The following is a 24,131-nucleotide window of genomic DNA, read 5'->3' on the forward strand; positions in this document are numbered from 1 at the left end:
CGGGATTGGCCCCCAAAACACCGGGATTTCAATCCCGGGATTGGAGTTTACAATCCCGGGGTTTCGGGATTAGACTGCTCATGCGCAGTCTAATGCCGGGCAGCGTCTGAGCGGGTGCTCAGCAGCTGCCCGGCTTCTCCCGGGCAGTGCGGCTCTGCGCAGCGTGACGACGTCAGAGGTCACGCTGCTCAGGCCGCACAGGCTGTCTGCCTCCATCCTGTCCCCAGCCGTCCTATCCCTGGACGGACCCGCCCGCCCAGCAGCAGACCTGCCGGCACACCGGGCCACCAGCGGACCAGCCCGGGCTGTCCCCGGATCAGCCAGCCCACCCAGCAGCGGACCTGCCGGCACACCGGGCCACCAGCGGACCAGCCCGGGCTGTCCCCGGATCAGCCAGCCCACCCAGCAGCGGACCTGCCGGCACACCGGGCCACCAGCGGACCAGCCCGGGCTCCATCACCCCATCTCGCCCACCCACCCGGCCGCACCACGCATCTGTAAGTAAATATGCGGGGCGGCCGAGGTGGGTTTTTAATAGTAGGGAAGCCAATCCTGGGATTCCGTGATTGGGCATTTTTCAATCCCGAATTCCGGGATTGAAAAAATGCCCCGGGATTGGCTTCCCTATAGCTGTGTTTATAGTCCCTGGTTACTGGTACAGCCGTGTTCATAGTCCCTGGTTACTGGTAAAGCCGGGTCTATAGTCCGTGGTTAGCGGTACAGCCGGGTCTATAGTCCGTGTAAAGGCCACGGTTACTGGAACAGCCATGTCTATAACCTTCCCCTACCCACAGCCTAACCCCCTCCCTCACGCTGGTGCCTAACCCTAACTCTCTTCCCCGGCCACAGGATAGCCCACCCCACATAGTCACCAGTCGGGATGTCAGCTGTGTTCCAGCAATGGCATCCTGATCCTTTTCCAGGTTCCAGTGCTGGTCTGCTGTGGGCTGTTTAGATGCCAGGCGGTTGGGATACTGGCATCACTACATTGTAAGCCAGCATCCTGGTGGCTGGGATGCTATCTGTGGCCCCTCTAGGTACCACACCCCCCATTGTAAGGTGTAGCTGAATGTTTGTATGTACATTTTTTTTAGAAACTTTTATCTGATACAGACTGAGATGAACCACAATGCACAGAGGGTTATACATGAGTATTATACAGAGCTTGTGTGCCATGTTATATGGGTAAGGGATCCTGCTCCGGTAACATGCCCTCTCTGCCCTAGGTGTGTCCTTATTCAGCCTGGCAGCTCTGACTCTCCCCGGAGACTACGCCTCTTACCTGGAGCTCATCAAATCTCTCAGCCTGGGACCAGCGCTCATATATTCAGCTAAATTTACCATTGCGTTCCCATTCATGTTCCATACCTTGAATGGCGTCCGACATCTGGTGAGTGCTCAGACATAGCATCTGTGTCCTACCAGGTAGCTCGGAGAGGGAAGGGGAGGCGGTGCCTGGGCTGGTGCTTGTGTTGTGTGGGGAATGAGTAAGCCATGGTTAGGTGGGATTGGTCATAGAGCACTGTGTTACCTGGGGGGGGGGGGGGGGGGTGGGGGGGGGGTGGTGCTTGTGTTGTGTGGGGAATGAGTAAGCCATGGTTAGGTGGGACTGGTCATAGAGCACTGTTACCTGGTGGGGGGGGGGGGGGGGGGGGGGGTGGTGCTTGTGTTGTGTGGGGAATGAGTAAGCCATGGTTAGGTGGTACTGGTCATAGAGCACTGTTACCTGGTTGGGGGGGGGGGGGGGTGGTGCTTGTGTTGTGTGGGGAATGAGTAAGCCATGGTTAGCTGGGACTGATCATAGAGCACTGTTACCTGGGGGGGGGGGGGGTGCTTGTGGTGTGTGGGGAATGAGTAAGCCATGGTTAGCTGGGTCTGGAAATAGAGCACTGTGAAGTGATAGTGTCTGGATTTATCACCAACCAATCAGCTCCTAACTGTCATTTTTCTTACCAAGCCTGTACCTTCAGTTAGGAGCTGATGGGCTACAAACCAGACACTATCACTTCACGGAGCTAAATGAATCTGCCCCTGTGTTACCTGGGTGGGGTACTTGTGTATCAGTGGGGGCTGGTGCCACTTCTGTCTCTGTGACCTCTCCTCTTCTGTCTCTCTCTCTGCAGGCCTGGGACCTTGGCAAAGGCTTTAAGATCCCTGAAGTCTACCAGTCGGGTTACATAGTGCTGGCCCTCACCCTGCTATCAGCGGCTGGCATTGCTGCACTGTAAGAAGAGCACCCAGTCTGGAGCTACCCATTTATTTCAGTCGTATTTAATTTCCAAATCTATTCCCTGCTGAGAGTGGTTTGCCGCAGTCGCCCCCCCCCCCCTTCTCTTCACTTCACGTTTCTAGACCCAATTCTGCTAGTCGTAGACGAGGCATCATATTAGATCTCCTGTATACCAATTCCAGTGTCAGTTCAACCCTCCTAGAGGTGCCCACATCGCTGTATGCAGCCAAGGGTCAGACTGTAGTAGTCCTGGTGGCTAGTAGACTCTGTGCCTTTTTATTCACTGGCCAATGGCTGCAGAATATTTGACATTTAAAGGGAAACTGTTGTGTTGTGAAGCCTCTCTTGTGTGTGTTTTTATTTTAGATTTAAAGTCTTAATTTCCTGATGGTGTGGATGAGGCCCTAGGTGCGGATCTGTATGCCTCTCAGTGCTGTGTTTAGGGGTGGGGGCTTTGCTCCACGGTAGAACACAGTGTTCTAGAGTCCCCGCTTGCTTGGCGTTACAGAGAATGTGCCTGTGTGTCTTTATCCGCGTACGCACAATGCCTTCCCTTGTCTATAGTTAGTGTGGGAAGGGAATTAAAATGCCACAATTTGCGTGGGGAAATATTGAAAGGGCAAATGTAATGTGCTGCCATGGCTAGCAGACAGCTGTCAATCACTGTAATCCAGACGGACACACGGGAGATCCATAATGACCCTGGTTATCAATGCACGTCCCTGGGGGCATGGACCTTATTACTTGCAAGCTCATACCAAAGTCACCTCCTGGTTCTGTGCGTGTGAGGAAGAGGAGTTATCTGCACAAAGGGAAGCCTCACGCACCCTATGTATCTGTAGTATTGAGAAGGGAATTCCCCAATTACCAGGCCTGGACCGGGTGTTGTGAATACAAACCCCTAGCGTGCTCTGACTGCTATTCTGGGACTTGTAGTACTCATTGTGCAGATGGGTGGAAGGTAATCTATGCAGTCCCACATACAGGCCATTCTCGCTCACCTGACATTGCAGACGCGGCCTGAGACTGAGGGACCTTGTATACCTACAGGGCGAGTCCTTCTACATGTATATTGCTGTAAGAATCACCTGAACCTCTCTGCATTGTTCTAAGAATAAAGCTGATTCTTTTTCTTGTGTAATTCAATAAAATATATTCTTAATGTTCTGTCTCCTCCGTTGTTGTGGCTGCTGCTCGCAGGATGCCTGGGACGGTCCTTGTATTGTGCCCACATAGAACCAGGTAGGGATATTATAGGTGCCCTGGAAGATGGGGGTGATCCTGATTTGGTGTAGGTGGTAGTGTAGGGGCCATAGTGACTCCATGGTGTGTATCCCACCCTGACATCTGCAGCAGAGAGGAGCGTCCGTGTGTACAGAACGGCACTTTATTAAGAAGCACCTCCTACAACATGTGATGTCACCAATACTGTCCCTCCTACTCCTGCTGTGCCGCCTGCTCCACATCCTCGTCGCGCTGCTCGTCGGGACAGGCCCTGTTGGCATGGTGCGAGCCAGGTGGATTAGCCGCTGCAGAGCGAGGTGGGGTCTTGGCTGCAGCCTCTCTTGTTGTGGGGACTGGAGTTCCTCGGACCATGTGACTGGGGCTCTGTTTCTGGGCTTCCTGTTTCTCATCAGGAGCCTGTGGAAAAAATGTCAGCCACAATGATTCGTTATTTAGGAACGGAATAAACAAAGGGACAGGGTAATGGAAAAACCAATTAACATCAAGGCTTAGAAGCTGACAATCTAATGCATTGCGTTTGCTATGGTTACTGTCTCACATGATATTATCTGGGATTCCGTGAGGTGACCTGGTGGAAAGTGGATATAACCCAGACCGCAGCCTGGCATGTAGATGCGTTACATAGACCTAGGACTGATCAGGTAGTATGGATGGAAATTACCTGCTACATGGGGGGCGTGACAGGAGACATGGGGGACATGTCGGGGTTCTTTGGGGTTGTATTCTAATGACTGAAATAAGTATATGTGTAGATTCTCATCAGGGGGAGAATCCTTGGTGGTCGTGGCTGGTGTAGGGGGCTTGGTAATCAAATAGAGGGGGTAAGAGTAGGAAACCCTCTAAAATAACCTAAAGGCGGATAAGAAAGTCTCTCAGTTATGTAATAAGCTCCTTACAGACATGCGCGGTATGACCAGTGTCACTAAGCAGGGTCTAATGTAAATGCCCATTGTAATACACGTATGTTACCCTTAGGGGCGAGGTACTTTCATAGCAGAGAGGTGTGCGGATGGCCAGCGATGATTAATGTGTAATGATTGTTTATGGCTGATGTAGCATAATGTGGTCATTGATGGTGTTCTGGAACACGGCAGAGTTCTGCCCCTGACATGTTAAGCCCCACCTCCAGGTTCTGATTGGCCCATGGGCCAGTCACAGACCAGGGAAAACTAATGGTTGGTGAAACCATCGATGTTCAGCCATTGCATACTTGCAAGGAAAGTGTAAGTAGCTCTTCAGCGCGGAGGTGACGGTGTGGTTAGGAGAGGAGCCGGGGGCGGGGGTGACGGTGGGGTTAGGAGAGGAGCCGAGGGCGGGGGTGACGGTGGGGTTAGGAGAGGAGCCGAGGGCGGGGGTGACGGTGGGGTTAGGAGAGGAGCCGAGGGCGGGGGTGACGGTGGGGTTAGGAGAGGAGCCGAGGGCGGGGGTGACGGTGGGGTTAGGAGAGGAGCCGAGGGCGGGGGTGACGATGGGGTTAGGAGAGGAGCAGAGTGCGGGGGTGACGGTGCGGTTAGGGGAGGAGCCGAGTGCAGGGATGATGGTGCGGTTAGGAGAGGAGCCGAGTGTGGGGGTGGGGTTAGGATAGGTGACGGTGCGGTTAGGAGAGGAGCCTAGTGTGGGGGTGACGGTGGGGTTAGGAGAGGAGCCTAGTGTGGGGGTGACGGTGCGGTTAGGAGAGGAGCCGAGTGTGGGGGTGACGGTGCGGTTAGGAGAGGAGCCGAGTGTGGGGGTGACGGTGGGGTTAGGAGAGGTGACGGTGCGGTTAGGAGAGGAGCCTAGTGTGGGGGTGATGGTGGGGTTAGGAGAGGAGCCGAGGGCGGGGGTGACGGTGGGGTTAGGAGAGGAGGCAGGGGTGACGGTGGGGTTAGGAGAGGAGCCGAGTGTGGGGGTGACTGTGGGGTTAGGAGAGGTGGCGGTTAGGAGAGGAGCCGAGTACGGGGGTGACGGTGGGGTTAGGAGAGGAGCAGAGTGCGGGGTTGACGGTGGGGTTAGGAGAGGAGCAGAGTGCGGGGGTGACGGTGGGGTTAGGATAGGAGCCGAGTGCGGGGGTGACGGTGGGGTTAGGAGAGGAGCTGAGTGTGGGGGTGGGGTTAGGATAGGTGATGGTGCGGTTAGGAGAGGAGCCTAGTATGGGGGTGATGGTGGGGTTAGGAGAGGAGCCGAGTGTGGGGGTGACTGTGGGGTTAGGAAAGGTGGCGGTTAGGAGAGGAGCCGAGTGCGGGGGTGACGGTGGGGTTAGGAGAGGAGCAGAGTGCGGGGTTGACGGTGGGGTTAGGAGAGGAGCAGAGTGCGGGGTTGACGGTGGGGTTAGGAGAGGAGCAGAGTGTGGGGTTAGGAGAGGAGCAGAGTGCGGGGTTGACGGTGGGGTTAGGAGAGGAGCAGAGTGTGGGGTTAGGAGAGGAGCAGAGTGCAGGGTTGACGGTGGGGTTAGGAGAGGAGCAGAGTGCGGGGTTGACGGTGGGGTTAGGAGAGGAGCAGAGTGCGGGGTTGACGGTGGGGTTAGGAGAGGAGCAGAGTGCGGGGTTGACGGTGGGGTTAGGAGAGGAGCAGAGTGCGGGGTTGACGGTGGGGTTAGGAGAGGAGCAGAGTGCGGGGGTGACGGTGCGGTTAGGAGAGGAGCAGAGTGCGGGGGTGACGGTGCGGTTAGGAGAGGAGCAGAGTGCGGGGGTGACGGTGCGGTTAGGAGAGGAGCAGAGTGCGGGGGTGACAGTGCGGTTAGGAGAGGAGCAGAGTGCGGGGGTGACGGTGCGGTTAGGAGAGGAGCAGAGTGCGGGGGTGACGGTGCGGTTAGGAGAGGAGCAGAGTGCGGGGGTGACGGTGCGGTTAGGAGAGGAGCAGAGTGCGGGGGTGACGGTGCGGTTAGGAGAGGAGCAGAGTGCGGGGGTGACGGTGGGGTTAGCAGAGGAGCAGAGTGCGGGGTTGACGGTGGGGTTAGCAGAGGAGCAGAGTGCGGGGGTGACGGTGCGGTTAGCAGAGGAGCAGAGTGCGGGGGTGACGGTGAGGTTAGAAGAGGAGCCGAGTGCAGGGATGATGGTGCGGTTAGGAGAGGAGCCGAGTGTGGGGGTGACGGTGGGGTTATAAGAGGTGACGGTGCGGTTAGGAGAGGAGCCTAGTGTGGGGGTGACTGTGGGGTTAGGAGAGGTGATGGTGCGGTTAGGAGAGGAGCCGAGTGCGGGGGTGACGGTGGGGTTAGGAGAGGAGCCGAGTGCGGGGGTGACGGTGGGGTTAGGAGAGGAGCAGAGTGCGGGGGTGATGGTGGGGTTAGGAGAGGAGCAGAGTGCAGGGTTGACGGTGGGGTTGGGAGAGGAGTCGAGTGTGGGGGTGACGGTGGGGTTAGGAGAGGTGACGGTGCGGTTAGGAGAGGAGCCGTGTGTGGGGGTGACGGTGGGGTTAGGAGAGGTGACGGTGCGGTTAGGAGAGGAGCCTAGTGTGGGGGTGATGGTGGGGTTAGGAGAGGAGCCGAGGGCGGGGGTGACGGTGGGGTCAGGAGAGAAGGCGGGGGTGATGGTGGGGTGAGGAGAGGAGCCGAGTGTGGGGGTGACTGTGGGGTTAGGAGAGGTGGCGGTTAGGAGAGGAGCCGAGTACGGGGGTGATGGTGGGGTTAGGAGAGGAGCAGAGTGCGGGGTTGACGGTGGGGTTAGGAGAGGAGCAGAGTGCGGGGGTGACGGTGCGGTGCCGAGTGCAGGGATGATGGTGCGGTTAGGAGAGGAGCCGAGTGTGGGGATGACTGTGGGGTTAGGAGAGGTGACGGTGCGGTTAGGAGAGGAGCCGAGTGCTGGGGTGACTGTGGGGTTAGGAGAGGAGCAGAGTGCGGGGTGATGGTGGGGTTAGGAGAGGAGCAGAGTGCGGGGGTGACGGTGGGGTTAGGAGAGGAGCAGAGTGCGGGGGTGATGGTGGGGTTAGGAGAGGAGCAGAGTGCGGGGGTGATGGTGGGGTTAGGAGAGGAGCCAAGTGCGGGGGTGGCGGTGCGGTTAGGAGAGGAGCCGAGTGCGGGGATGATGGTGCGGTTAGGAGAGGAGCAGAGTGTGGGGGTGACGGTGGGGTTAGGAGAGGTGACGGTGCGGCTAGGAGAGGAGCCTAGTGTGGGGGTGACGGTGGGGTTAGGAGAGGAGCCGAGGGTGGGGTTGACGGTGGGGTTAGGAGAGGAGCCGAGGGCGGGGGTGACGGTGGGGTTAGGAGAGGAGCCGAGCGCGGTGGTGACTGCGGTTAGGAGAGGAGCCGAGTGTGGGGGTGACGGTGGGGTTAGGAGAGGTGCCGAGTGTGGGGGTGACGGTGCGGTTAGGAGAGGAGCCTAGTGTGGGGGTGACGATGGGGTTAGGAGAGGAGCAGAGTGCGGGGGTGACGGTGCGGTTAGGGGAGGAGCCGAGTGCAGGGATGATGGTGCGGTTAGGAGAGGAGCCGAGTGTGGGGGTGGGGTTAGGATAGGTGACGGTGCGGTTAGGAGAGGAGCCTAGTGTGGGGGTGAAGGTGGGGTTAGGAGAGGAGCCGAGGGCGGGGGTGACGGTGGGGTTAGGAGAGGAGCAGAGTGCGGGGTTGACGGTGGGGTTAGGAGAGGAGCAGAGTGCGGGGTTGACGGTGGGGTTAGGAGAGGAGCAGAGTGCGGGGTTGACGGTGGGGTTAGGAGAGGAGCAGAGTGCGGGGTTGACGGTGGGGTTAGGAGAGGAGCAGAGTGCGGGGGTGACGGTGCGGTTAGGAGAGGAGCAGAGTGCGGGGGTGACGGTGCGGTTAGGAGAGGAGCAGAGTGCGGGGTTGACGGTGGGGTTAGGAGAGGAGCAGAGTGCGGGGGTGACGGTGCGGTTAGGAGAGGAGCAGAGTGCGGGGGTGACGGTGCGGTTAGGAGAGGAGCAGAGTGCGGGGGTGACGGTGAGGTTAGAAGAGGAGCCGAGTGCAGGGATGATGGTGCGGTTAGGAGAGGAGCCGAGTGTGGGGGTGACGGTGGGGTTAGGAGAGGTGACGGTGCGGTTAGGAGAGGAGCCTAGTGTGGGGGTGACTGTGGGGTTAGGAGAGGTGATGGTGTGGTTAGGAGAGGAGCAGACTGCGGGGGTGATGGTGCGGTTAGGAGAGGAGCAGATTGTAGGGGTGACTTAGGGTGTGGTGAGGAAAGGAGCAGAGTGCGGGGGTGACGGTGCGGTTAGGAGAGGAGCAGAGTGCGGGGGTGACGGTGCCGTTAGGAGAGGAGCAGAGTGCGGGGTTGACGGTGCCGTAAGAAGAGGAGCAGAGTGCGGGGGTGATGGTGCGGTTAGGAGAGGAGCAGAGTGCCGGGGTGACGGTGCGGTTAGGAGAGGAGCAGAGTGCGGGGGTGACGGTGCGGTTAGGAGAGGAGCAGATTGTGGGGGTGACTTAGGGTGTGGTGAGGAAAGGAGCAGAGTGCGGGGGTGATGGTACGGTTAGGAGAGGAGCAGAGTGCGGGGGTGACGGTGCCGTTAGGAGAAGAGCAGAGTGCGGGGGTGACGGTGCCGTAAGAAGAGGAGCAGAGTGCGGGGGTGATGGTGCGGTTAGGAGAGGAGCAGAGTGCGGGGGTGACGGTGCGGTTAGGAGAGGAGCAGAGTGTGGGGGTGACGGTGCGGTTAGGAGAGGAGCAGATTGTAGGGGTGACTTAGGGTGTGGTGAGGAGGGGAGCAGAAGAGAGACTTGCAATAGTCCATGTGGGAGATAGAGAGCATGTATGACCCTGTGTAATAGTCCTGTATGTCTCTATTAGCAGTTACACAACAATATAACACAGCGTGAGTCCCACATACAGCGCGGGTAGGGGGGGGGGGGACGCACCTTGCCAGTGATCTCCGGCCGCAGCCCGTTGCAGGCGCTGGTGAGCTGCCCACTTCCCTGGATCCAGCCTACCAGGCGTTTTGAGGCATCTGCTGAGCGGCCCGATAAGCTGAGTTTAGCGGGGGGGATTTTCGTGGGCATATCCCACGTTCCGATGAATGTTCCCCACGGACTGGCCTGTACGTAAATGATAATGTTGGCATTTGTTACCCTGGCAGTGTGACGTTCCATTCCCATCTCCAAGACTCAGGGCAGCGGCGCTTTATAAATATAACTCAATGAATTCTTATTTATTGACAGCGGCAGTGACATTGGCGTGTTATAACGTGGCACAACTGTATGTACTTGGAATATAATGCAGTTGCTCTGTGCACACTGACATATTTCTAGTGAAGTCCATCCCACAAAGCAAACCACTGAATTACAAATGGTAGATATAATGCAGGATTCTGCTTTACCCCCATATAATAATGTCTCACCTTTGACCTAGGGACCGATTTCAGTAGATGCCCCCTCTCATTAGCGATGAACTGCGTGTAGCCTTCGTGAGTGGAGGGACGCTGAAACAGACCAACAATACATACAGGGAGCACATTTACTTTCCTCAATAAATATTGAAGTGAACTGTATATAGTTATTGTACAAAACGTCATTTTATTGTGTTCTTGCTGCCACCTACTGTCCAATCTCACAAGTGTAGTGTACAGCACCCCCTGGTGTTTATATGGTGTAGTACAGCCACAGTGACCCCTTCTCTGGTCACTAATAAGCTGAATACTGTGTGTTACAGAGACCACAGATGTTCTGGGATCAGCAGAAGCCTCCCTGTAATTGGGGCCGCCGCAGTCTCGTATACAGGGAAACAGACTCGTTACCTCTTTGTAGCTTTTGGGGATGTTCCAGTTCTGCAGAAGATTGGAGGTGAAAGAACTCTGATACTGTGAATAACAAATATACCATAGTCAGTAATAATGTCTGCTTATGCACTAAGCACTGGGGTGCCCATAGTAATTACTAGCCAGTGCCCCTATACTCCCCCTCAGTGATGCCTGCCCAATGCCCCTATACTCCCCCTTAGTGATGACTGCCCAGAGCCCCTATACTCTCCTGTAGGGATGACAGCCCAGTGACACTATACCTCCCACCCATAGTAATGAGTGCCCAGTACCCCTATACTCTGCCATAGTTATAACTGCCCAGTGCCCCTATACCCCCCATACTGATGACTGCCCAGTGCCCCTATACTCCCCATAGTGTTGTCTGCCCAGTGCCACTATTCCACCCATACAGATGACTGCCCAGTGCCCCTATACTCCCCCATAGTGATGACTGCCCAGTGCCCCTATACTCCCCATAGTGTTGTCTGCCCAGTGCCACTATTCCACCCATACTGATGACTGCCTAGTGCCCCTATACTCCCCCATAGTGATGACTGCCCAGTGCCCCTATACTCCCCATAGTGTTGTCTGCCCAGTGCCACTATTCCACCCATACTGATGACTGCCCAGTGCCCCTATACTCCCCGTAGTGATGACTGCCCAGTGTCCCTATACTCCCCCATAGTGATGACTGCCCAATGCCCTTATACTCCACCATACTGATGACTGCCCAGTGCCCTTATACCCCCATAGTGATGACTGCCCAGTGCCCCTATTCCACCCATAGTAATGGCTGCCCAGTGCCCCTATTCCACCCATAGTAATGACTGCCCAGTGCCCCTATACTCTCCAATAGTAATGACTGCCCAATGCCCCTATATTCCCCCATAGTGATGACTGCCCAGTGCCCCTATACTCCCCATAGTAATGACTGCCCAGTGCCCCTATACCCCCCATAGTGATGACTGCCCAGTGCCCCTATACCCCCATAGTGATGACTGCCCAGTGCCCCTATTCCACCCATAGAAATGACTGCCCAGTGTCCCTATACTCCCCCATAGTGATGACTGCCCAGTGCCCCTATACTGCACCATAGTGATAACTGCCCAGTGCCCCTATACTCCCCCATAGTGATGACTGCCCAGTGCCCCTATACTCCCCCATAGTGATGACTGCCCAGTGCCCCTATACTCCCCATAGTGTTGGCTGTCCAGTGCCCCTATACTCCCCCATAGTGATGACTGCCCAGTGCCCTAAACTCCCCCCATAGTGATGACTGACCAGTGCCCCTATACTTTCCCGTAGGGATGACTTTCCAATGCCCCTACACTCCCTCATATTGATAACTGCCCAGTGCCCCTATACTCCCCCATAGTGATGACTGCCCAGTGCCCTAAACTCCCCCCATAGTGATGACTGACCAGTGCCCCTATACTTTCCCGTAGGGATGACTTTCCAATGCCCCTACACTCCCTCATATTGATAACTGCCCAGTGCCCCTATACTCCCCCTTAGTGATGACTGCCTAGTGCCCCTATACTCCCCCATAGTGATGACTGCCCAGTGCCCATATACTCCCCCATAGTGATGACTGCCCAGTGCCCCTACACTTCCCCATAGTGATGACTGCCCAGTGCCCCTATACTCCCCATAGTGATGACTGCACAGTGCCCCTATACCCCCATAGTGTTGGCTGCCCAGTGCCCCTATACTCTCCCATAGGGATGACTGTCCAATGCCCCTATACTCCCCATAGTGATGACTGCACAGTGCCCCTATACCCCCATAGTGTTGGCTGCCCAGTGCCTCTATGCCCACCATAGTGATGACTGCCCAGTGCCCCTATACTCCCCATAGTGATAACTGCCCAGTGCCCCTATACTCCCCATAGTGATAACTGCACAGTGCCCCTATACTCCCTCATAGTGATGTCTGCACAGTGCCCCTATACTCCCCAATAGTGATAACATCCCAGTGCCCCTATACCCCCCATAGTGATGACTGCCTTGTGCCCCTATACCCCCATAGTGATGACTGCCTTGTGCCCCTATACCCCCATAGTGATGACTGCCCAGTGCCCCTATACTCTCCCACAGTGATGACTGTTCAATGCTCCTATACCCCCCATAGTGATGACTGCCTTGTGCCCCATATAACCCAGGCTGCGTGCCCCTATACCCCCCATAGTGATGACTGCCTTGTGCCCCATATAACCCAGGCTGCGTGCTCCTGTACCTGGTTGGCACTATAGTGAGCGGCCATGTTTCTGTTCTCTGTTCTGTGTACACGTCTCTTAGCAACTGTCACCGCGAGGGGCGGAGTTTCAACGTCACCCGGGACTTGCCGCCGGTTGGCCGCAGAGTATCACATGACGGCGGGAATATGGCGGCGGCCTGCGCAACGTGCTGCTTATCAGAAACGGGCGGCCGATGGCTCCTCGGGTGTGGAAACACAAGTCCCAGCAAACACTATGTCCTACCAAATACAACGTGTCTAACCGATAACCCCGCCTCCTGTCTCCGCCTCCTCTCCTCTGGCCCATAACAGCACGGTATAGCCGGCCGGGCGGAAGCTGCAGAGATGTCGGTACGCCCCGCCCCTTCCGCCCTCTCTCTCCCTAGCTCCCTCAGCAAGATGGCGGCTCCTACGGTCTCCGCGGCCACCCTGCACGGGCCGGTAGTAAAGGTGCACCCTGTGGTTCTGGCCTCTATCGTGGACAGCTATGAACGGAGGAACGAGGGCGCTGCCCGGGTGATCGGGACGCTGCTGGGTGAGGGGCGCTGCCTGGGGGTCTGTACTATGTGGGAGCGGGTCCCCGGCATAGGCCTAGGGGGCCCAGTGTGTATTTGTGTGTGGCTCCAACATAGGTCCTTGGTCCCTGTATGTTTGTGGCCCCAGTGAGATGCCCTGCTGTATGTACCCTGTGCTGTGTATACATACTGTGTGTGTGTGTGTGTGTGTGTGTGTGTGTATATATATATATATATATATATATATATATATATATATATATATATATATATATATATATATATATATATATATATATATATATATATTCTATTCCCTCCCCCCACCGTCCTGTACTGTCTGTGTGGCTACCGGCTTGAGATCATACTGGGCATACTGATAATGAGGTGTGTGATCGGAGGAGGAGGGTGGAGTGGGTGCCGGACGGTTTCCCGACAGTTGGAATCCCGACAGTCGTTTACCCGACGTCGGGATCCCGACTGTCAAAATGCCGACAGCCGGGTGCCCGATGGCCACCCACTATTTTCCCTCGTGGGGCTCCACGACACCCATAGAGGGAGGTCAGGATCCCGACTGCCTGGAGTCAGACAGCATGGCTACGCAAGCCACCGTGCCCGCAAGGGGCTTTTTTGCGCTTGCCATGCTGTCTGACTCCAGGCAGTCGGGATCCTGACTGTCGGAGTCCCATACCACACCCGGGTGGAGTATGTCATCCTGCTGGCAGGGGCACATGGGGTATTGAAGGCGGTGTCGGCGCTGTAGAGTTATATAATGGGGTGGATTTGGTAGAAATGTTCAGCATCCAGCTTCAAAATAACACCATTCTGATCTCTGTTGCAGGGACGGTGGACAAACACTGCGTGGAGGTGACCAACTGCTTCTCTGTCCCCCACAATGAGTCTGAGGATGAGGTAATTGCTCTTCTGTGGTCCTAGCGGATACCTGGTGATGTCACGCCAGGCATTACAGGAATCCCCGGCCTTTGCCGATCATATACAGTGTATTTAATGGATGAATTCAGGTGATGGGTGTAAATTGCTGCAGCATCTGAACACCGACCGCTTGTGTATCTGGTGCCCTGATTGGCTCAGAGGTGCTTGTTACCCTATGGGGTATAGAACACTTGAGTGAGATCAGTAAAGCGCAGCCGGCTTCTCCCTCCGGTCCCCCAACCTCGTCCTCTGCACTTTATTCATATAGATTTTTCTTCTTCCTAGGTGGCCGTGGATATGGAATTTGCCAAGAATATGTACGAGCTGCACAAGAAGGTGACATCAGCAGAGCAGATCCTGGGCTGGTGAGATGGCTACATAGTGTTACATATAATACACAAGTCATATAGACACCTGTATCTAAGGAGTGTTCTCCTCTGTTATGTAATCATCATCACTGTTGTGTTGTGTAGTCCTGCATGAGACTGGTTACTGTGTTATTGCAGGTACGCCACAGGAAATGACATCACAGAGCACTCAGTACTGATACATGAGTATTACAGCCGGGAAGCCACAAACCCCATTCATATGACCGTGGACACCAGTCTGCAGGGAAACCGTATGAATATCAAAGCGTATATCAGGTAAGCAGCATGTCCTATATTCTGCAGAACATCGCTCTGTCCCATCTACCTACTGACAGGTACATAGTGATATATCCTGCAGACTATTACATTACTGACCTCTCTAGTGACCTGCAGAACATCGCTCTGTCCCATCTACCCCCTGACAGGTACATAGTGATATATCCGGCAGATTATTACATTACTGACCCCTCTAGTGACCTGCAGAACATCGCTCTGTCCCATCTACCCCCTGACAGGCACATAGTGATATATCCTGCAGATCATTACATTACTGACCTCTAGTGACCTGCAGAACATCGCTCTGTCCCATCTACCCCCTGACAGGTACACAGTGATATATCCTGCAGATTATTCTATTACTGACCTCACTCTGTCCCATCTACCCCCTGCCTGGTACATAGTGTTATAAATGTCTGATCACTAATTTGTAGGTGTATTTTTGTCTTGCAGCACCCCAATGGGTATCCCTGGGAAAACCATGGGAGTGATGTTCACCCCGCTCACTGTGCAGTTCATTTACTATGACACAGAGCGGATTGGCGGTAAGTACCTGTGGCATAGACTGTAGGGACCAGGTGTGTGTGTGTGTGTGCGTGCGCGCGTGGTTAGAGCATATATTCTGTGACTGCCATCAGTGCTGCTGACTTGGTCGCAGGACTTCTAGGTGGGGTTGCATTTGACAATTTCCCACTTTGTATAACTTTGGAGGAAGTGGTGATATTTGGGAGCATTGGTAGAAGAACCTGGTCCTGACTCTGGACATAAATGTGCACATTGCCACACACACACACACACACACACACACACACTATAGTATAGGCTGTATAAGACCTTATTTCATTTAGATAACCTAAGTAGTTAGCAAAGCGTAACCCTAAAAATATATGCATAATGGAATCTGTAGGAGATAGAACTGCGCTTTCTCACATTCTCCCACCTTATGGTAAGGCTCCTGTCTCTTCCTCCTGGCAGCTGCTCTCTGGTCCATGGCTCAGATCCACACACACAGTAAATGTGGCAGAAGAAGCTGGTACACTGGGCATGTGCAGCAGCCCCGCTCTGTCCGCTACACTGCATGATGTGGCGGCGGCTCTAGTTATTATATTATATAACATTGCTATTGTGATCATAATGTGAGTGTCTGGCTAGCTTGTATCGCTTGTTATGTCATAAATTTGCTGGTGACTCCAACTCTGGTCATTTCCTTTTTCAGTCGACCTAATAACAAAGACTTGCTTCAACCCCAACCGCTCCATCGGACTGACCAGCGACCTGCAGCAGGTGGGGTCTGCTGCCAACTCTATGCAGGATTCCCTGAACACGGTGCTGCAGTATGCGGAAGATGTGCTGGTGAGGGTTCCACTCACGGGGGCCTTACTGGTGCCCTGAGCAATTCTATGTATAGTAACTGGCGGTGGGTGATTGAGAACTTTTGCTGGGGTAGATTTCAGGAATTCCATGTTACGGTGACAGTTCTCTAATGCAGAACAATGTCTGCCCTTGAATAGGGGTAATCCTTCTACTGGTTAAGTGACCAAGCTCCGCACCTGCTGTACATCCATGTGTAGCATAGCAGCGCTCTCCTACATGCCCTGAGTATTACCAGGTTTTATTCTGTCAGTGCTCCGGTGCATGAATCCAGCCATTACTGGCATGCTGTGCTTTGCTGTTTTAGCTTTTTCCCCACTTCCTCTGTATATCCTATGCCTATTATACTCGGGGCTGTCAAATACTACGAATGGTTTTAGAGATGGGGAATAGATCTTTGCTCTTATGTAATAAATTTAAAGTGATTTCCGTTTTAAAGCTATCACCATTATGTTGGAGCAAATTGTGTAGTATTAGTGCCATTCGTCTTACACAAAACCACAGTATATTGTGCTGCAGATATATCAGGATCCTGAGGAAGCTTGATTTGCGAAGCGCGTGCCGGCTAGCTGTGCGCCGGCACATTTCGCAATATACTTTGTTGTTTTTCTTATCGTTAATTTTGATTGTGTCAGATCTGGCAGAGTGACCCCGCAGCCCTTGTTAGGGCAGCAGGAATCACTCCTCGAGTTAGCGGGAGCACCGGTCAGGTCCGGCAGGCTGCAGGGCACCCCGGTACCTCGCAGTGACGTGTTACCATACACACCACTCCACGCCCGGCTCCTGCATAGAGGCGGCCTTATACAGTGCACATTACTACGGCACTGCTAACAGAGTAGCCTCATATATTATTCAGTCGGGTTATTGTACCCGCCCGGCATTTATTCAGTTAGCCCTGATTAGAAGTACTCTCTATTAAGAACAGCAGTATATGCAATAATCGCTGCCTCCACTTCATTGGTCTATAATATCAGCTGAACAAAACTCAGTATATGTTATAATGGTTATTGCTACAATGGTGCACAAATAGGCAGCCAATAGTGGCTTACAACCGCCAGCATAACCCATAAGTCTGTGATATTCAGCACTGAGTATACAACCGTGACTCATGATATCCACACTAATAAAGTTATTTGAATATTGATTCTAATAGATACATAAATGGGAAGTATCTGAGTCACATTGTGATAAATGGACATTCACATGTGACTGACATAATATTATGGACAAACTGTGAAAACTCTGCACATCTCATCTTAATAAGTTGAGTGATATATTTACTGGCCACTGACACCACCAGATACCAGTGCTATTTATTGTGATCCCTGCCCACCACCTTATTTTTAATACACTTGTATTTGTCACTTTCATGTTTATGTGTTTTTTTTGTAATTTTATCCCATATTCAATAAAAGTCAAATTTTATATCCGAATAGGTGCACCAACAAAAGGACGTACTTTTCTCTCTGAACCTGTCTAAATCCCTTATGTCCCTCGGTTGCACACCTCCTGGTTAGATACATACTATCATATGTGGGTCCTTTTTTGCATTGATTAGTCCTGTGCGACCGACATCTCTCCTATATCAGGACCTGTCTGGCAGTCCTGATACATACATCAATATATGTTTATTCTCCTGTATAGTCTGGTAAGGTCACAGCGGACAACACCGTCGGCCGTTTCCTAATGGATCTGGTGAACAAAGTGCCCAAGATAGACCCAGAAGACTTTGAGGCCATGCTGAACAGTAACATTAATGTAAGTACCTCTCTGTTCTGTATGGGGCTTAGCAGGTCTCTGGCTGCTGCTTGCCCTGTACTGCAGTTATTCCAGTGGCTGGGGTCACATTATATCGGACACTTCCCATTGGCTGAGCCCTTGTGATCTTATAAGACTAGTTACCAGCTGTGATCTCTCTCTCCCTCCAGGATCTGCTGATGGTCACCTACCTTGCCAACCTTACCCAGGCCCAGATAGCGCTCAACGAGAAATTGCTCAACCTGTGAATGCCGCACATGGCCACCCCACCGATCAGCTTGGCGATAAGACAGGCCGACAGCCGCCGAGTGACCGCGCTTTTATATCGGCAGAAAGTTACAATTCCATGTTAAACATGTCTGATTGTGATTTCTGGATGCAAATCTGATTATTCTGTATCTTATGGACTTCGCTGTAGCAGTTCCCTGTGTGAAATAAAATCTGGAGTTTCACAGAACGTGTCTGTATTGGGTTGTTCCTGACGCCTTGTAGGGGTGGTGGAGGAGCCCTCTGATTCCCCATATTCTGGTATTTGCTGCTATTCAGTGATGTGAATTTTGAAATTGGGAGTTTAATTTGTGCACCTGCACACCTTTGACTTTGTATGCAGTTCTACTGAAAGGTCTCCGCAGGGTCGCACCTCTCAATTGGTGTGCACCCCAGGACCCCACCCCTGTATATCTAATGCCGTGTATTTCCATACACATTAGAAGGCCAGAGACCCCTTCTGCGCCTGGTGGTAGCACCCACGCCCACCTGTCCTATATATTGGTTTTAATTAGGTTCCTGACATTTCTTAGACTGCATGCAGAGCAAGGTGAGACCTGCACAAATGTTTAATGGATTATCAGATGGGGGGGTGCATTTCTGGGTTGTGGGCCCCCCTGGACTGGTGTGGCTGTTTGGCCTCAGGAGCAACACAAATTAACACTTATTTTCATTTTCACTTTCATCCCTATTGTGTGTTTTATTTCAATGTAATTCATTTCTAACCTTTACCTCTCACTACTTCACCTCTCACTACTTTATCTCTCATTTTTTTTACCTCTCACTTACTTACCCCTGCTATCTTTTAGCAGCCTCTCTCACTAACCTATCCTCACTTTGTTTCACTATATATTTCTTTCAGTCTTGTGTTGCCCTGGGGTCACTCAGCTGCACCATTTTGGGGTGCCCTGAGCCCTAGATTTGTACCCCGCAAAATGTTAGGGACTTGCCCGACTAATGAGGTCACCTGGACGCGGTGGGCAAGCCGTTACTTATGGCCATAACTAAGCGAAGAACCTCGCTAAAAATGCAAAATTTTATTGCAATAATTTTGAAATTGGGAGTTTAATTTGTGCACCTGCACACCTTTGACTTTGTATGCAGTTCTACTGAAAGGTCTCCGCAGGGTCGCACCTCTCAATTGGTGTGCACCCCAGGACCCCACCCCTGTATATTCAGTGATGTGCCAGTAAGTGGTCCTGTCCTGGACTAAGCTATCAGGGGCCTCATAGGATGATTTGATGAGTTCTAGATCTCAATGTAGCAGGACAAAGCTGCAATCAGTCACAAATGTATGTTCTGTGTGGACATGATGTTATTCTGGGTGATGAGTTCGCTTAGACATCTGCCGGCTTACTTATGGCCTAATTCAGACTGGATTTCAAAGGAAAACTGGTCAAAACCATGCTGCACTGCAGGGGGCAGATGTAACGTGCAGAGTTAGGTTTGGATGGAGGGATATTCAAATTGATATCTAAATTGTAGTGTAAAAATAAAGCAGCCAGTAATTACCCTGCACAGAACAAAAGAACTCACCCATCTAACTCTCTGCACCAGTTGCATCTGCCCCACCTGCTGTGCAGCATGCTTTTGTCAATTAGAGGAAAATATGTGCTTTGCGATCCAGTACGAATTAGGCCCCTAGTCCATGTCTGTGGTATGTCATTGGTCTCCTTGCAGAACAGTGTTCCCCTCTATCTGTGTATAATGTCTGCCAGACCCCATTTATGTTCTAGCTGGTGATTACGTTGTAGTTTCCTACAGGAGGTGGCACCTGCTTACATAAGAATTCAGGTGCCAGCTACATGTGTGATGCCACCGGTGGGTGATGGCATGGTGGACAGAGGCACAGATCTCCAGGCAGAGCTGCTGAATGCCAGTTGTCCCACCAAGACCTCGGGTTACTGGGATTCTGGAGCTTGGGGGCAGGGTTGGAAGTGGAGATGTAGTCGGAGGTTGACATTAAGACTATCAACATATATAATGATGACGGAACAATGTATTATATTCTCAGTGTAGACATTAGGATTATTCTGCAGGGGGGAGGTTAGGGGCAGGCAGGAGGCGGCGTTACTACAGGGGTTGGGGGGGGGGGGGTAGGATAAGGATAGTGGAGAGAGCCCGTTACCTCCAAGGTGTGACCAGAAGATGCCACCAGGAGCCTGGAAGTCATAGCTGGGAAACCAAGAACATTCTAAAACGTTTCTTTGCGTTGTCATGACGATTGTCAACACGTTGCATCCATCAGTTTGATGTGTAAGCAGGATCACCGTAACAGCGCTCTGCAGGGATTATGTAGGAGAGGAGTCTGTCAGTAATTAGGGTCATTGGAAGTTACTGGGGCGATTCAGTTGTTTCTTGGCTGTAGAGGCGTTTCCCTGGTCACATTATATGGGGCGTTCCAGTGTTAGCGGTTACTGGGTATATCCTGGCATCAATGCGAGACGTTCAAACTGGTCACGCCACACATGTCTCTGCCACCTCATTGACCACTTAATACAGGCATGTCCAAACTGTGGCCCTCCAGCTGTTGTGAAACTACACATCCCAGCATGCCTTGCCATAGATGTAGCATTCCCTAATAGCAAATCTATGGCAAGACATGATGGGACTTGTAGTTTCACAACAGCTGGAGGGCCGTAGCTGGACATGCCTGACTTAGTATCTGCCTCCGGCTTCATTCCAGGTCGGACCACAGCCTCCATCAGACGCTGCTCTTGTTCCCCCATGTATACATACTCTGCCGGAACACAACCCAATCACCTTACAGCTACTCAAGTCCTATATAATGAAAGGCTGATGCTGCTCCTCCCCTCTACTGGGGAAATTCAAGTGTTGCATATGCCCGCAGCCATGGGGATGGAGCCCGGCGGAGCAATGTAAGTGTTGTTTTACTCAGGGAAGCATTACCGCCGGCCCTGACATTACTGTCCTGTTATGGGAAAGAAATTTTCAGGGAACCACCTGCGCTCACACGGAACAAGCTGCTAAGGGATCACACAAATAAGGGCTACCAAACCCCAAAGACATATAACCAGACAACAGAGTAGATCCCAACAGCGCTAATTCACAAGATCCTTGTTCAAACTGTTCTCTCTTCTCTCAGCCCTTTACAACCTCCAAAGGTGGTTATTCGAGACACCGGAAAGAGATCTTTTTCCGGTGTCTCGAATAACCACCTTTGGAGGTTGTAAAGGGCTGAGAGAAGAGAGAACAGTTTGAAAAAGGATCTTGTGAATTAGCGCTGTTGGGATCTACTCTGTTGTCTGATTACTGTCCTGTTGTTGCTGCTAATTAGTACTCCTGTAATTACCTTGCCCCGTTCATGCTGCAGCAATACGCATGTCGGCCTTCAGTGACGTGAGTGTGGTACAGCTCCCAGACTAGTCTAGTAATACAGTCATTAGGACAGTGACAGAAGTTAGACCTGCACGAGTCAGTGGCAGACGTTAGACCTGCACGAGTCAGTGGCAGACGTTAGACCTGCACGAGTCAGTGGCAGCCGTTAGACCTGCGCGAGTCAGTGGCAGCCGTTAGACCGGCACGAGTCAGTGACAGAAGTTAGTTCTGCACGAGTCAGTGACAGAAGTTAGACCTGCACGAGTCAGTGGCAGGCGTTAGACCTGCAGGAGTCAGTGGCAGGCGTTAGACCTGCAGGAGTCAGTGGCAGGCGTTCGACCTGCATGAGTCAGTGGCAGGCGTTAGACCTGCAGGAGTCAGTGACAGGCGTTAGACCTGCACGAGTCAGTGGCAGGCGTTGGACCTGCACGAGTCAGTGGCAGGCGTTGGACCTGCACGAGTCAGTGGCAGGCGTTGGACCTGCACGAGTCAGTGGCAGGCGTTGGACCGCCTCCCCATAACACAGGTTACTACATCTGCCCCACTGTGCTAGGACAATGCTCAGGACTGGCTGTGTTATCAGTGCTTATACCCCTTCTCCCATAACACAGGTTACTACATCTGCCCCGACTGTGCTGGGCCAATGCTCAGGACTGGCCGTGTTATCAGTGCTAATACCCCTTCTCCCCCATAACACAGGTTACTACATCTGCCCCACTGTGCTGGGACAATGCTCAGGACTGGCCGCGTTATCAGTGCTAATACCCCTTCTCACCATAACACAGGTTACTACATCTGCCCCACTGTGCTGGGACAATGCTCAGGACTGGCTGCGTTATCAGTGCTAATACCCCTTCTCCCATAACACAGGTTACTACATCTGCCCCACTGTGCTGGGCCAATGCTCAGGACTGGCCGCGTTATCAGTGGTAATACCCCTTCTCCCCATAACACAGGTTACTACATCTGCCCCACTGTGCTGGGACAATGCTCAGGACTGGCCGCGTTATCAGTGCTAATACCCCTTCTCACCATAACACAGGTTACTACATCTGCCCCACTGTGCTGGGCCAATGCTCAGGACTGGCTGCGTTATCAGTGCTAATACCCCTTCTCACCATAACACAGGTTACTACATCTGCCCCACTGTGCTGGGACAATGCTCAGGACTGGCCGCGTTATCAGTGCTAATACCCCTTCTCACCATAACACAGGTTACTACATCTGCCCCACTGTGCTGGGACAATGCTCAGGACTGGCCGCGTTATCAGTGCTAATACCCCTTCTCCCCATAACACAGGTTACTACATCTGCCCCACTGTGCTGGGACAATGCTCAGGACTGGCCGCGTTATCAGTGCTAATACCCCTTCTCCTATAACACAGGTTACTACATCTGCCCCACTGTGCTGGGACAGTGCTCAGGACTGGCCGTGTTATCAGTGCTAATACCCCTTCTCCCCATAACACAGGTTACTACATCTGCCCCACTGTGCTGGGACAATGCTCAGGACTGGCCGCGTTATCAGTGCTAATACCCCTTCTCCCCCATAACACAGGTTAGTACATCTGCCCCACTGTGCTGGGACAATGCTCAGGACTGGCCATGTTATCAGTGCTAATACCCCTTCTCCCCATAACACAGGTTACTACATCTGCCCCACTGTGCTGGGACAATGCTCAGGACTGGCCGCGTTATCAGTGCTAATACCCCTTCTCCCATAACACAGGTTACTACATCTGCCCCACTGTGCTGGGACAATGCTCAGGACTGGCCATGTTATCAGTGCTAATACCCCTTCTCCCCATAACACAGGTTACTACATCTGCCCCACTGTGCTGGGCCAATGCTCAGGACTGGCTGCGTTATCAGTGCTAATACCCCTTCTCCCATAACACAGGTTACTACATCTGCCCCACTGTGCTGGGACAATGCTCAGGACTGGCTGCATTATCAGTGCTAATACCCCTTCTCCCCATAACACAGGTTACTACATCTGCCCCACTGTGCTGGGCCAATGCTCAGGACTGGCTGCATTATCAGTGCTAATACCCCTTCTCCCCATAACACAGGTTACTACATCTGCCCCACTGTGCTGGGCCAATGCTCAGGACTGGCCGCGTTATCAGTGCTAATACCCCTTCTCCCATAACACAGGTTACTACATCTGCCCCACTGTGCTGGGACAATGCTCAGGACTGGCCGCGTTATCAGTGCTAATACCCCTTCTCACCATAACACAGGTTACTACATCTGCCCCACTGTGCTGGGCCAATGCTCAGGACTGGCTGCGTTATCAGTGCTAATACCCCTTCTCACCATAACACAGGTTACTACATCTGCCCCACTGTGCTGGGACAATGCTCAGGACTGGCCGCGTTATCAGTGCTAATACCCCTTCTCACCATAACACAGGTTACTACATCTGCCCCACTGTGCTGGGACAATGCTCAGGACTGGCCGCGTTATCAGTGCTAATACCCCTTCTCCCCATAACACAGGTTACTACATCTGCCCCACTGTGCTGGGACAATGCTCAGGACTGGCCGCGTTATCAGTGCTAATACCCCTTCTCCTATAACACAGGTTACTACATCTGCCCCACTGTGCTGGGACAGTGCTCAGGACTGGCCGTGTTATCAGTGCTAATACCCCTTCTCCCATAACACAGGTTACTACATCTGCCCCACTGTGCTGGGACAATGCTCAGGACTGGCCATGTTATCAGTGCTAATACCCCTTCTCCCCATAACACAGGTTACTACATCTGCCCCACTGTGCTGGGCCAATGCTCAGGACTGGCTGCATTATCAGTGCTAATACCCCTTCTCCCCATAACACAGGTTACTACATCTGCCCCACTGTGCTGGGCCAATGCTCAGGACTGGCCGCGTTATCAGTGCTAATACCCCTTCTCCCATAACACAGGTTACTACATCTGCCCCAC

At 52.9% G+C, this 24,131-nt stretch overlaps 3 protein-coding genes across 4 annotated transcripts in view; 2 read left to right on the forward strand and 1 right to left on the reverse strand.

Annotated features, from left to right (window-relative positions):
* Window positions 1–3,392, forward strand: part of SDHC (succinate dehydrogenase complex subunit C) — a 9,355-nt gene extending 5,963 nt beyond the window's left edge. Inside the window, 2 exon segments of the mRNA XM_083166388.1 lie at window positions 1,227–1,390; window positions 2,124–3,392. Of these exon segments, the coding sequence (XP_083022514.1) occupies window positions 1,227–1,390; window positions 2,124–2,228 (269 nt within the window). The 3' untranslated portion in view covers window positions 2,229–3,392.
* Window positions 3,393–3,601: 209 nt separating this feature from the next.
* CFAP126 (cilia and flagella associated protein 126) lies at window positions 3,602–12,651 on the reverse strand. Of its 2 annotated transcripts, XM_083166386.1 has the most exons (5): window positions 12,358–12,640; window positions 10,120–10,182; window positions 9,724–9,804; window positions 9,245–9,421; window positions 3,602–3,871 (listed from the first exon to the last, which is right to left on the reverse strand). In XM_083166386.1, the coding sequence occupies exons 1-5, from the start codon at window positions 12,382–12,384 to the stop codon at window positions 3,668–3,670; spliced, it is 552 nt and encodes a 183-aa protein (XP_083022512.1). In that variant the 5' UTR covers window positions 12,385–12,640; the 3' UTR covers window positions 3,602–3,667. The 2 variants fall into 2 exon arrangements, with proteins under 2 accessions (XP_083022512.1, XP_083022513.1); XM_083166387.1 differs by lacking the exon at window positions 9,245–9,421 and having other exon boundaries at window positions 12,358–12,651.
* EIF3F (eukaryotic translation initiation factor 3 subunit F) lies at window positions 12,586–18,035 on the forward strand. The gene is made up of 8 exons (XM_083166379.1): window positions 12,586–12,892; window positions 13,714–13,784; window positions 14,091–14,170; window positions 14,312–14,449; window positions 14,903–14,994; window positions 15,666–15,802; window positions 17,465–17,578; window positions 17,749–18,035. Exons 1-8 carry the CDS (start codon window positions 12,703–12,705, stop codon window positions 17,824–17,826), a joined length of 900 nt encoding a protein of 299 aa, XP_083022505.1. The 5' UTR covers window positions 12,586–12,702; the 3' UTR covers window positions 17,827–18,035.
* The last annotated feature ends 6,096 nt before the right edge of the window (window positions 18,036–24,131 follow it).

Source organism: Crinia signifera, chromosome 12 (assembly GCF_055691185.1).
Source record: "Crinia signifera chromosome 12, ASM5569118v1, whole genome shotgun sequence".
In the NCBI taxonomy this organism is placed as follows: domain Eukaryota; kingdom Metazoa; phylum Chordata; class Amphibia; order Anura; family Myobatrachidae; genus Crinia; species Crinia signifera.